General features: G+C 44.5%; 1 protein-coding gene across 4 annotated transcripts; it reads left to right on the top strand.

Annotated features, from left to right (window-relative positions):
• The first annotated feature begins 2,561 nt into the window (after positions 1-2,561).
• On the top strand, positions 2,562-8,871 carry LOC147245453 (homeodomain-interacting protein kinase 1-like). 4 transcript variants are annotated; one of them, XM_086185827.1, is made up of 16 exons: positions 2,562-2,832; positions 3,282-3,473; positions 3,569-3,747; positions 3,823-3,946; positions 4,399-4,518; positions 5,400-5,486; positions 5,594-5,781; positions 6,058-6,288; positions 6,396-6,569; positions 6,677-6,850; positions 6,958-7,131; positions 7,227-7,400; positions 7,508-7,681; positions 7,789-7,963; positions 8,072-8,245; positions 8,341-8,870. In XM_086185827.1, the coding sequence occupies exons 1-14, from the start codon at positions 2,626-2,628 to the stop codon at positions 7,865-7,867; spliced, it is 2,277 nt and encodes a 758-aa protein (XP_086041953.1). In that variant the 5' UTR covers positions 2,562-2,625; the 3' UTR covers positions 7,868-7,963; positions 8,072-8,245; positions 8,341-8,870. The 4 variants fall into 4 exon arrangements, with proteins under 4 accessions (XP_086041953.1, XP_086041954.1, XP_086041955.1 ...); XM_086185828.1 differs by lacking the exon at positions 6,677-6,850 and having other exon boundaries at positions 8,341-8,871; XM_086185829.1 differs by lacking the exons at positions 6,677-6,850; positions 6,958-7,131 and having other exon boundaries at positions 8,341-8,871.
• The last annotated feature ends 3,650 nt before the right edge of the window (positions 8,872-12,521 follow it).

Genomic DNA, 12,521 nt, shown 5'->3' with positions numbered 1-12,521 from the left:
CAACAATATTCATTTGTGAAAGTTTTTTTTTTAAATTTAAATATGCTATATGATTTTGGTTTAAATTTCGTATTTCCCGCTAACAGTTTCATCAGCTCAGAAGTGTAGAGTAGTGTTTCATTAAACAATGATTTACTTTTTTGATGCCTCTGTGTGTGCTGGTGATGTTAAGTGTGGAGCAAAAATCTGAATACCATCCAGGTGGAGGAGGCTGACTTCACCCAGGATGGATCAGAAGAAAGATGTAACTTCCTCCTGAAAAGATCATGCATGCTACAAGGCAGTGGAAGACAGGAAAATGTATTAACTGCCTCAATCCAGCAGAGGGAGCTGCTGCTCATACACCAACAGGGGAAACTTCAGAAACTTTATCAAGCTTCAATGTTTATTAAAAGATAGCGGGAATGGAAGAAATACCAAGTGATTAAAAGGAAATCCACTGTTTTGACCTTTGACCCTGCTGCTGCTGGACAGTGTCTCTATTTGCAATCATACAAGGTCATGGGACATGATATGTACACATCTTTACAGGACACAAAGTACTCTTTAGCAACCCCATAAGTGAACCATGAATCTCATGAGACAATAGAGCAGCCAGTGAACCAACATCCCCACATATGTGATCAACAAACCCAACACCAGCTCCTGTTATGTGTGCAAACCTACAGTAAACATCACATCAGATCACCCCATGACATCACTCATGTAGGCATGGACACACACCATCCCGAGGTACAAAGACTGGCTGTGTGGGAGAAGATCAGGGACAATAGGTCTAATTAGGGTGCAGGTGACGATTGCCCAACCCTGGAACGTGTCATCGTCATGGGGGAGTTTGATTATCTTTTGAACAATGGTGACTGTCGTCCACTGATGCCTCAACTGTGGCCATCAAGTCTCCAGAGTCATTTAGTGTGGATTCACATCTGCCAATCAGACATGTGTCCACTAAAGAGTTTGAATGATGAAAGACTTTCCGAGGACCAACACAAACAATCTCATTTTGTGACTCGTCTCCATGAACCACATGTGATTGTTGAGATTTACAAATGACATGAACACTTGCAGAGTTGTCTGTGTAGGTTCTCATTCATCCAGGTCATCGTAGATCGAAGCGAAGTAAAATCTGGTCAACTGGACGTAAGTTTACCTTGAAGACGTTTCACCTCTCATCCGAGAAGCTTCTTCAGTTCTAGTGAAGAGTGTGGAAACTCCAGCTTAGAAACCTATGTGGGAGTGGTCAGTGCTATTGTGGTGGAAACGACCCTCCCGAGACTCACCTGGCCTCCCCAAACCATTCACACTCACAGTCACACCTACGGTCAGTTTAGAGTATCAGCCACGTCCCCTCTTGATGTCTTTGGACTGTGGGAGGAAGCTGGAGTACCAGAGAGATCCTGCACAGGAACAGGGAGAACATGCAGACTCCACACAGAAAGATCCTGTGCTGGAGCCGGGACTCGAACCCGGAACCTTCTTGCTGTGAGGCGACAGTGCTGACCACTGCACCACCGTGCCGCCTCGAACAAACTGTGCACAAATCAATTTGTAGTTGAGTTCATAGTGTGTATTTTTGGATATTGTGTCTTCATGTGATTACTGTAGTGGTTCGGTCATATGGGCGGCACGGGGGTGAAGTGGTTTGCTTTTTGTTTTCCTGGTTCAAGCCCTGGCTCCAGCACGGGATCTCCCTTTGAGGAGTCTGCATGTTCTCCCCATGCCTGCGTGGGTTCGTGCCTTTGTGGGTTCTCTCTGGTACTCCAGCTTCCTCGCACAGGAAGGGTAGGCTCCAGCCCCCGTGACCCTTAACAGGATAAGTAGTAGACCCAAAATCATATAGCATTTTTAAACACAAGATGGAGGACAAGTTGATTGTGGCTATGTGTGGGAACCCGGTTCTATATGACACTACGTGTCAAAATTACAAGAACCGGTTGAATAAATTGGTGTCCATTTGTGAAATTCTGTCACCAATTCTAGCTAGCAGGTTTTCAAACTGGCCAGTCCTCATCCGAAAATACTGCTGGAGGCGGCAGTTATCCAGACGCAGCCCCTGGAGGAGCTCGCTGAATTTCACCGAGCGGTGAATTTTATCGAGCTGTGCTGGCCTCTATATGGTGTTGTTAACCCAGATACGATAGCGTTTAGTTTTCCAACGTATTTCAGCGTTCCACAGCAGGTACAACGCAACAGTTCTTTGAATATCCATGGTGAAACGGTGGAAAGAAATGCCGGAAATAGTCGCTACTCGGCCAAGTGAGCAAATTTGCGTATTCATGCGAATGACAGAAATGGACACTACAATGATCCGGCGGTCTATTTCGCGCGAATATCGCAATGCGAAATTCGCATTCACATTTGGTGTGAACACACCTAAAGAAACCAAGTCAGCGATAACAGATCACACACAGCAGGATTCAGTCTGAGCTCAGTGATCTGTTGATCTGACTTGGTTTCTCAGAGATCACAGATCACAGACACATGTCAGTGACATCACCAGCACATATAAAACATGGATATAAAAGAAAACAGCTTCATCAGTAAAAACATTTCACCCTGTTCACATGAGCAGTTGTTCTCCAGAATCAGCTGTCACACAGAAAGTCTTATCTCAGGCGTAAAAACATGTCTTCCTGGGTTCACCACCGTCAGCCCATGACGCTACGCTCCGAGACTTCCACCTACCAGGTGGTGTCCTACCTTGGACAAGGCACCTTTGGTCTCGTCACCAAATGTATTAAGACAGATGAAAAAAGTGACAGAAGACAGAAGACAGTGGCCATCAAAATGATTAAGAATAAGAGACATTTTGCTAGAATGGCCCTTGAAGAGGTAAGAAGGAAACCTGAGGATTCTCAGTATCCACACTTGTGATAGTACTTGGTGACATGTCGAGGAACTCTACAATCTCCTTTGTCAACCCATCCATCCATCATTTACTGATTATCCTGTAAAGGGTCACGGGGGTGGGGGGATGGAGCCTATCCCAGCAGCCTTTGGGCGAGAGGCGGGGTTCACCCTGGACGGGTCACCAGTCCATCACAGGGCCAACACATAGAGACAGACAACCATTCACACTAACAGTCACACCTACAGTCAATTTAGAGTATCAATCAGCCTCGTCCTCTCTTGATGTCTTTGGACTGTGGAGGAAGCTGGAGTACCAGAGAGAACCCACACAGGAACAGAGAGAACATGCAGACTGTGAGGCGACAGGGCTGACCACTGCACCTACCACCTCCTTTATGACACTTCAAAATCTTATTCTCATAAATTTTCAGATTGCAGCCTTGAAGAAAATAAGCAGCCTGCACCCAGACAAGAGCAATCTTGTAAAATGGTATGGCCATTTCAACATCGATGGACACATCTGCCTCGAATTTGAGCATCTTGAACAGAGTCTCCAGCAGTTCATGCATGAGAGACAGAACACACCTCTCCTACTGAAACAGATACGGCCTCTCGTCTCTCAGGTATCTTCTATCATGTCAAGTTCTGCAAGTAATAGAGTTCAGAAAAAGATTTGTGATTAAATATTTTTGACCTTGTTGTTTAAATGACTTTTCAGATAGCAAATGCTCTCCATCACCTGAGGTCTATTGGAATCATCCATGCAGACCTCAAATTAGACAACATCATGTTGGTCGGTCGGCATGAGCCCTACAGACTCAAGGTCATTGATTTTGGCCTGGCCTTTGAGGTGTCTGATGCCAAGGTGGGCTCATATACTCAGACCCGGCCATACCGGTGAGTAACTGCAACCCTATTTGATCTCTGAGTTTTGTCTTGGTGGCTGAAGCTTAACTGTTGATGCTCTCTCAGGTCTCCAGAGATCCTGCTGGGAGCTCCGTTCAATGAGGCCATAGACATGTGGTCTCTTGGCTGCACCGCTGCAGGTCTTTACCTTGGCGTCTTTCTCTACTGCGCAATGAATGAATATGACATGGTGAGTAGCACATCAGGTCTGTTCTGTTTTGAACTCAGATCAAGATTTTATTGAACCTGTCAAGTGTATATTTAGTGCTTTTTAATCTTGACACGTGTGAATAAACGTTTCACATTCTTTCACTATTCAGTCAAAAACTGCAAACCAAAGAAAGAACAAAGTGACAGACATACAATTTGCATTCATTACATGTTCATATCTTATTTCAGTGCTGACTTACAATCATTTAAATAGTGAGTGGGAATATGTGGCATGTTGCTCCAATGGTATGTCAGAACGATGTGTCTTTCATAGAAACTTGGAGGTAATTTGTGACATGACGAATAACAACCTCCACTTTTAGCCCAACCATGTGTCAACAATATATTTGTTTCATTGAAACTTTTATACTGAATTATTTATGTCAATGAACGAATTGTTTAAAACAGCCTTTCTTTGTTTTGTATCTTTAGTTGAGGTACATCATGTGGACTCAGGGTCAGCTCCCAGAGAACCTTCTGGCTTCTGGAAGCAAGACAGAAAGGTTCTTCCAGAAATCCTCTGACCTTCACACCACCACCTGGACATTAAAGGTATGGAGCTCTCCAGTAACGCTTGAATCTTACTAATCCACACACTTCTTCCAGTGCTCCATATTTTAACAAACAACATCACTTACTCATCATTTTTCCTGAGAGGTCATAGATGAGGGTTGTTTTCATTGACTGATAGGTTTTTCTAAAGAATCAACCTCCAATTGGCCTGTACTTGATGCCTACTTTAGACATGTGGAGTTAAGATCCATGGCTGCACGGTGGTGCAGTGGTCAGCACTGTGGCCTTACAGCAAGAAGGTTCCGGGTTCGAGTCCTGGCTCGGGCACAGGATCTTTTTGTGTGGAGTTTGCATGTTCAACCCGTGCATGCGTGGGTTCCCTCAAGGTACTCCGGCTTCTCCCCACAGTCCAAAGACACGCAATTGGGGACGAGGCTGATTGGACACTCTAAATTGACCGTAGGGATGAATGTGAGTGTGAATGGTTGTTTGTCTCTGTATGTTGGCCCTGCGATGGACTGGTGACCTGTCCAGGGTGAACCCCGCCTCTCGCCTGTAGACGCTGGGATAGGCTCCAGCCCCCCTGCGACCCTTAATAGAAAGGAATAAGCGGAAGACAATGAGTGAGTGAGTTAAGAGAGGAAGAGATAAAGGCTCTACACTGACACACAGAAAGCACTGGTTTAGTTTTGATTGAGGATTAAATTAATGTTTTTAGGCGTATATCTTGACGTAACTTTGAACTCCTCCTCCCCTTAAGTATTTCATCATTGATTTGATTTTTAGAATAAATATCCCAGGATATTTACTGCATGCACAGACTTTAGTGCACGCAGGAAAAGGTTTCAGTCACTGAGAGCAAAAAAAAATCAACCCAACAATGACAGAGAGCATAAACTGGAACCCTTTTGTCTCCTCAGTCAAAAGAGCAGATCCAAAGTGATGCTGGGATTGTGTCCCAGGAGACCAGGGAAATCTGGTTGAGCAGCCTGGATGATCTCCTGCATGTAAGTGACCTCAGTAGAAATGAAAGGTGTTACTCACTCAAAAAATCCCAATGATGTTTTTATTTACTCTGAGAGTGATCCATCTGAACTCTCTTTTGATTTTTCAGTGCAACAAACAACTGTTCAACAATGCTGAAGATCAGGCTACATGGGCAGCAGATACATTCATGTTCGTGGACATGATGAAAGGACTGCTGCAGCTCGATCCGTCCCAGCGGATGACACCCTGCCAGGCTCAGGAGCACCCCTTTATTACCATGAGCCACTTGATGGGGGTTCACTCCAGCAGCTCCTAGTAAGTCCAAACTCTGAATTTGATGAACTATTCCTCCCTTCTCTCTGTGAATGTGGATTTATGTGTGATGTCTGGGACATTTATGAATGAGCTCTTGCTACATTTTATCCTGCAAGTTATTTTTAATAAGTTTTATATTTGCTCTGAGTTGATGACGGGTGCAGGCCATACAGGCCATGTAGTAAAGAGAACTGATCCATTTGCTTCATCTGAACATGATTCATTCAGTATGTGTTATATTTTCAAGGCTAATGGATGACTTGATTTTTCTTTCAGTGCAAAGTCCTGCTTCAAGATCATGTCCATCGCAAAGATCAGGACACAGCCAGCTCCACAGCAGTTGCCCCCCACGACTGCAATCCCGGACCATGAGAGCCTTTATCATTCAAGCCGTCTGGAACACCTTCCCCACAAGGGTGGACAGAAGAGTGGTAGCAAAAAGAAGAAGAGGAAGCGCAGTCCTGATCCCAATCCCCTCAGGACTGCAGATGATGGAGATCAGCACAGGTAGGCTCACCTGCATCAGTCTTTAAAGACTGAAAGATTAACATTTTTCATTAAAGTCAAATTCAACTTGCGTCCAACAAAATAATATTTCCTTCCTACATTTTCAGCCAATTCCATCAATTTACACCTCCTCCTACAAAGAGGAGCAAACGGGACCCTCCTCGCCGGGGTGGCCACAGGGGTGAGATCAGGGGTATAAAGAGAGCACACTCAGGAGATGGTATGAGCACACCCCCTCACCCCAAAAGAATCAGGACTGTTGTTGCTGAAGATCAGCACAGGTAGGCTCACCTACATCAGTCTTTAAAGACTCAGAGGTTGACCTTTGTCTGTAAAGTCAAACACATCCTGTGCCCAACTAAATAATATTTCCTTCCTACATTGCTAGCCAATTCCATCAGTTTGCTCCTCCACCACCTACGAGGAGCATATGGGACTCTCCTGTAAGCAGAGGCCACTTGGGTGACGTCATGGGGACAAAGAGACCACGCTCCGAAGATGGCATGAGCGTACCCCCTCACCCCGAAGGAATCAGGACTGTTGTTGCTGGAGATCAACACAGGTAGGCTCACCTACGTCATTCTTTAAAGACTCCAGAGATTGACTTTTTCAGTAAAGTCAAACACATCCTGTGCCCAACTAAATAATATTTCCTTCCTACTTTGACAGCCGATTCCATCAGTTTGCTCCTCCACCACCCACGAGGAGCATATGGGACTCTCCTCTAAGCAGAGGCCACTTGGGTGACGTCAGGAGGACAATTGGACCATGCTCTGAGGATGGCATGAGCGTACCCCCTCACCCCGAAGGAATCAGGACTGTTGTTGCTGAAGATCAGCACAGGTAGGCTCACCTACATCAGTCTTTAAAGACTCAGAGCTGTAAAGTCAAACACATCTTGTGCCCAACTAAATAATATTTCCTTCCTACATTGCCAGCCAATTCCATCAGTTTGCTCCTCCACCACCTACGAGGAGCATATGGGACTCTCCTGTAAGCAGAGGCCACTTGGGTGACGTCAGGGGGACAAAGAGACCACGCTCCGAAGATGGCATGAGCGTACCCCCTCACCCCGAAGGAATCAGGACTGTTGTTGATGGAGATCAGCACAGGTAGGTTCACCTACGTCATTCTTTAAAGACTCCAGAGATTGACTTTTTCAGTAAAGTCAAACACATCCTGTGCCCAACTAAATAATATTTCCTTCCTACTTTGACAGCCGATTCCATCAGTTTGCTCCTCCACCACCCACGAGGAGCATATGGGACTCTCCTCTAAGCAGAGGCCACTTGGGTGATGTCAGGAGGACAATCGGACCATGCGCTGAGGATGGCATGAGCGTACCCCCTCACCCCGAAGGAATCAGGACTGTTGTTGCTGAAGATCAGCACAGGTAGGCTCACCTACATCAGTCTTTAAAGACTCAGAGGTTGACCATTTTCCCTAAAGTGAAACACATCTTGTGCCCAACTAAATAATATTTCCTTCCTTCATTGCCAGGCAATTCCATCAGTTTGCTCCTCCACCACCTACGGGGAGCATATGGGACTGCTTCTCTCAGCAGAGGCCAGTTAGGTGACATCAGGGGGACAATCAGACCATGCTCTGAGGATGGCATAAGTGTACCCCCTCAACCCGAAGGGATCAGGATTGTTGTTTCTGGAGATCAGCACAGGTAGGCTCACCTTCATCAGTCTTTCAAGACTCAGAGGTTGACCTTGTTTCAGTAAAGTCGAACACATCTTGTGCCCAACTAAATAATATTTCTTTCCTACTTTGACAGCCGATTCCATCAGTTTGCTCCTCCACCACCTACGAGGAGCATATGGGACTCTCCTCTCAGCAGAGGCCACTTGAGTGACGTCAGGGTGACAAACAGTCCACGCTCTGAGGATGGCATGAGCGTACCCCCTCACCCCGAAGGGATCACGACTGTTGTTGCTGCAGATCAGCACAGGTAGGCTCACCTACATCTTTCTTTAAAGACTCAGAGGTTGACCTTCAAACACATCTTGTGCCCAACTAAATAATATTTCCTTCCTACATGGCCAGAGACGGGCAGAAAAGAAGAGGAGGAGTGCGACCGCTCTCGCCGAGTCCCAACCCAGACTTTACCTGTTCTTGTTTTATTTTCCTGATCTTATAATTTTTTTTTAAATATTTTTGTTTAAAGAAAGTAAAATTTACATCAAAAATATATTCAGCTTGATTTATGTCAGTTCATCCATCCATCCATCCATTTTTCTGCTTATTCTTGTTAAAGTTTTGGGAGGGGTGTGGAACCTTTCCCAGCAGCTTTCGGGCAATGGGGTTCCCCCTCGACAGGTCACTAGTCCATCACAAGGCCAACACATAGAGACAGACAACCATTCACACTCACAGTCACACCTACGGTCAATTTAGAGCAGTGGTTCTTAACCTTGTTGGAGGTACCGAACCCCACCAGTTTCATAAGCGCATTCACCGAACCCCTCTTTAGTGAAAAATAAAATATGATTTTTTTCAAATACAAGACATAGATATGTTTTTTACTGGAGCACAAAATGAGCCGTGCATGAACATCACCTTGTTCAAAGAACAAAACCAACACAATGCATGAACTCACAACAAATTACATAAATGCAAATCAGTGTGACTTCTGCTGTTGCCTTTGAGAGACCAGTTCAGATATGCGTGGCTTCACCTTGGCAAGTGCCACTCTCATGTCATTTTCACAGCAAAGTCTGTTCCTTTTCTTTGTTTTTACGTCCAGCATCCTGGAAAAGGATTGCTCGCAAAGATATGTTGTAACAAATGGTATAAAAAAATCCAGGGCTTTCTTAGCAATAACTGGATACTTGTCCATTTGTCAACACCAAAACGTTGAGAGCGTTGTTGTTCTGAAGAGTTGCTGTTGAACCTGGCTCTGCTGAATTTCAATGATTTCGTCGAGGTATTCATCATTGACATCTGCTGTCTCAACAGCAAACATGAACGGCTGTCTCACCCATGCTGGATATGATTCTCTTGTAGGGAAATATCCGTCGAGAGACTTGGCAATTGTTTGCTTCAGTTCCGTGGATACAGAAATATCTCCGATTCCAGACACATCTTCAATCTTACTTACACAGTCGTCCAGAAGGGGGAAGTTTGCGAAGTTATTGTTCTCTGTTCGTCGTTTCCGTAACGGTAGTTTTTTTTTTGAAAAGCCTTCAGGTGTTCTTCCGCTTCCATGACATTGACTCCACCACCCTGCATCTGCTGATTGAGATGATTGAGAGCTGCGAATATATCAGCCATGTACGCTAAAATGAGAATGAACTCAGGATTTTTGAAGCAATCTGCATGACAGTGTTGGTGCTCTTGCAAAAACAGGGCTAATTCCACACGCATGGCAAAAACACGATTCAGCACCTGTCCCCGGGATAACCACTGAACATTAGAATGGTACAGAAGTACCTTGAATTCAGAGCCCATTTCTTTACACAGCTCACTGAAGATGCGGTGCCTCAGAGCACTATTTGGCTCATCGTTCACACATTCCACCACAGTTTTTAATACTTCTGCCATTTTTGGAGGCAAGGTTTTTGTTGCCAACGCATTCCTGTGCAGAATACAATGTGTAACAATGATGTGTGGTGCATTGGCTTTTACTCGTGCAAAAAAACAAACTTTCTTCCCAGCATGATTGGAGCTCCATCCGTACAAACTGCAGAAACCATATCCCATGAAAGATTGTTGTCTCTGAAGAAGTCATCCACAAGCTTCTTCACATCGACTGCCTTAGTTGTTGTTGTAAGAGGCTTACAAGATAAAAAAATCTTCTTTTATTATGTCATCTTTCACATAGCGCACAAAAACAGCAAGCTGGCTTAGATTAGAAACGTCTGTGGTCTCGTCGAGTTGAAGGCTGAATTTTGCCGGGCTTGAAATCAGATCCGCGACTACTTAAGCCAAGATGTCTTTACTCATGTCTTCTATTCTGTCGCTGACGGTGTCATTTGAAAGAGGAATTTGGGAAAATGTACCTTCAGCCGCTGTTCGAGTATCAGATTCGCCATTTTTAACGCAGCTGGTTTTACGAGTGTTTCACCAATGGTGTGTGGCTTGCCCTGCTTTGCGATCAGGTACGCAACTTCATACGATGCTGTGAGGATCGGTTTGCTAACGGGTACAAATCCAAGAGCAGGCAGAGTGGCCCTTTCATCGAATCTGGCTCTCTTCGCCTTGAATTCAGCAGGTGTTGTGTTCTTGTATTCCCCGTCTCCATGCAGCTTCAAGAAGTGTTCCTTTAGTTTTGCCGGTGCGAGACTAGAGTTGCTCAACTTGGCGTTGCAAATCATGCAGATAGGACGCTCACTCCCATCACGTTCCGTGATACATGTGAATCCATGTTGTACATATTCGTCCAACCACTTTCTTTTTTTGCTCGACATAGTTAGTATGGATTAAAATATTAAGGAAGAAATCAGACGACATACTACTACGTCAGTCACACGTTGACTACTGAGCGCGCTACATTCCCCGCAGCACTGATTGGCCAAGCAATGTAACGTGATCATCTGCAGCAAGTGATAGCCAAACGGGGCATGTCATCACGAATTGACACAATGAGTCGGGTGCGTCTTGACCTCCGCGGCGGAGGCTCCGCCGAACCCCTGTGACCGACTCACCGAACCCCTAGGGTTCGATCGAACTCAGGTTAAGAACCACTGATTTAGAGTATCAATCAGCCTCGTCCCCCATTGCGTGTCTTTGGACGGTGGGAGAAAGCTGGAGTACCAGAGAACCCATGCAGGCACAGGGAGAACATGGAGACTCCACACAGAAAGATTCCGTGCCCAAGCCGGGACTCAAACCCGGAACCTTCTTGCTGTGAGGGGACAGTGCTGACCACTGCACCACCGTGCTGCCCTTGTGTCAGTCCATTCGACAAATAAAGTATGTTGCATTTTTCTTCAAAATCTGAAATATCAGTAATTCTTTGCCAGATTTTCAGGGAAAATTTCAGGGGCCCATTTTTGGGGCTATTTCATATCGGACCTGCTATTGATAATTCCTATGTTCATACAAGGCTATTTACATGTTTCTGGATGCCAGCTTTGGTTGTGGAGTGCAGCTCGAGTTGGCATTTAGCGAGATGAAGCCAGCCTAGAAGCAGTTTTTGACCGTGCGACCTGAATTTTATTATTGTGCAACTTGTACTTTTTATATTAAATCGTAAATTACAAGTTGTTGGCCTGTCGTTCACGTTAAAGACTCACTGTTTTTCTGGCTTCATCCTTATACAATCATGAAACAAATGTATGTATCTTGTGACCGAAGCCATTTAGTTTTTATAGAGTTAGGGTAAAAGCACCAGTTCTATTATCTCTTACACTTGTTAGTAGTATTGATAACAATATCATTCATGCCTTTCTTGAGGCAAACAGGCAGGAACCACTGGTGTCTTGGTGCCCCTGATAAGGTTAGTGTTTATACCAGAATTGCCTCCAATAGATACCAAAGTCACTCCCCCCACCCACACACACAACTTCAATTTATATCAATCAGAGAAAAGTAGCTCAAAAGATACCAGTGAGATGCAAGAGCACTACAAACTCTTTTTATCAATGAGGAACACACCAACTTTTGGTTAAATGTGATTATTTTCTCACCTCACCAGAGATAGACAAGATGGATACCATTCTCTCCTCTGAAAGCTACTTAGCTTAGCACAATGAATGGCAGATGGTTAGCAAGTTGGTCGAGCCACATATTTTAAAGGAATACTCCACCTTGGCTGCCAGGAGAATTAGCTGTAGAGTCTTGAGCTTTCCTTCTCCCCTAAAACAAAAGAGGTACATTTTAAAACAATGTCATTTATCCTTGGGGTGAATTTTTCGGACTTAAATTGAACTTAGACAGTAATGAATGCATTTTATAAAACAGAAGTTGAAGCACTTAAACACCTACTGTTTTCTTGCAGTGGACTTCAAAAATTGAGTATCCTATCATTATGTGGATGTGCCACCCCAGACTTACAGTCGTGTTAGATTTAGTTACATAATGGGGGATAGAAAACTAGAATTTAACAAATAACTTAGTTATACTTGCTAAATATTTTCTGCACAAATGCAATTTCTCAAACTACCCCACACTTCATCATCATTTTGAAGGAGTTACAGCTAATATTTTGATTCATTAAAATTAATGAAAATGAAGAAAGCCCTATCGATATGTGAATCTTTAGCAGCTTTTTCTTTGATCGATCC

The sequence above is a fragment of the Aulostomus chinensis genome, chromosome 18 (genome assembly GCF_037954235.1).
Source record: "Aulostomus chinensis isolate RoL2024-O1b breed Wild chromosome 18, RoL_Achi_v1.0, whole genome shotgun sequence".
Taxonomy (NCBI): domain Eukaryota; kingdom Metazoa; phylum Chordata; class Actinopteri; order Syngnathiformes; family Aulostomidae; genus Aulostomus; species Aulostomus chinensis.
Note: the sequence above shows the minus strand (reverse complement) of the source record. Positions and strands in the feature narration are given on the sequence as shown.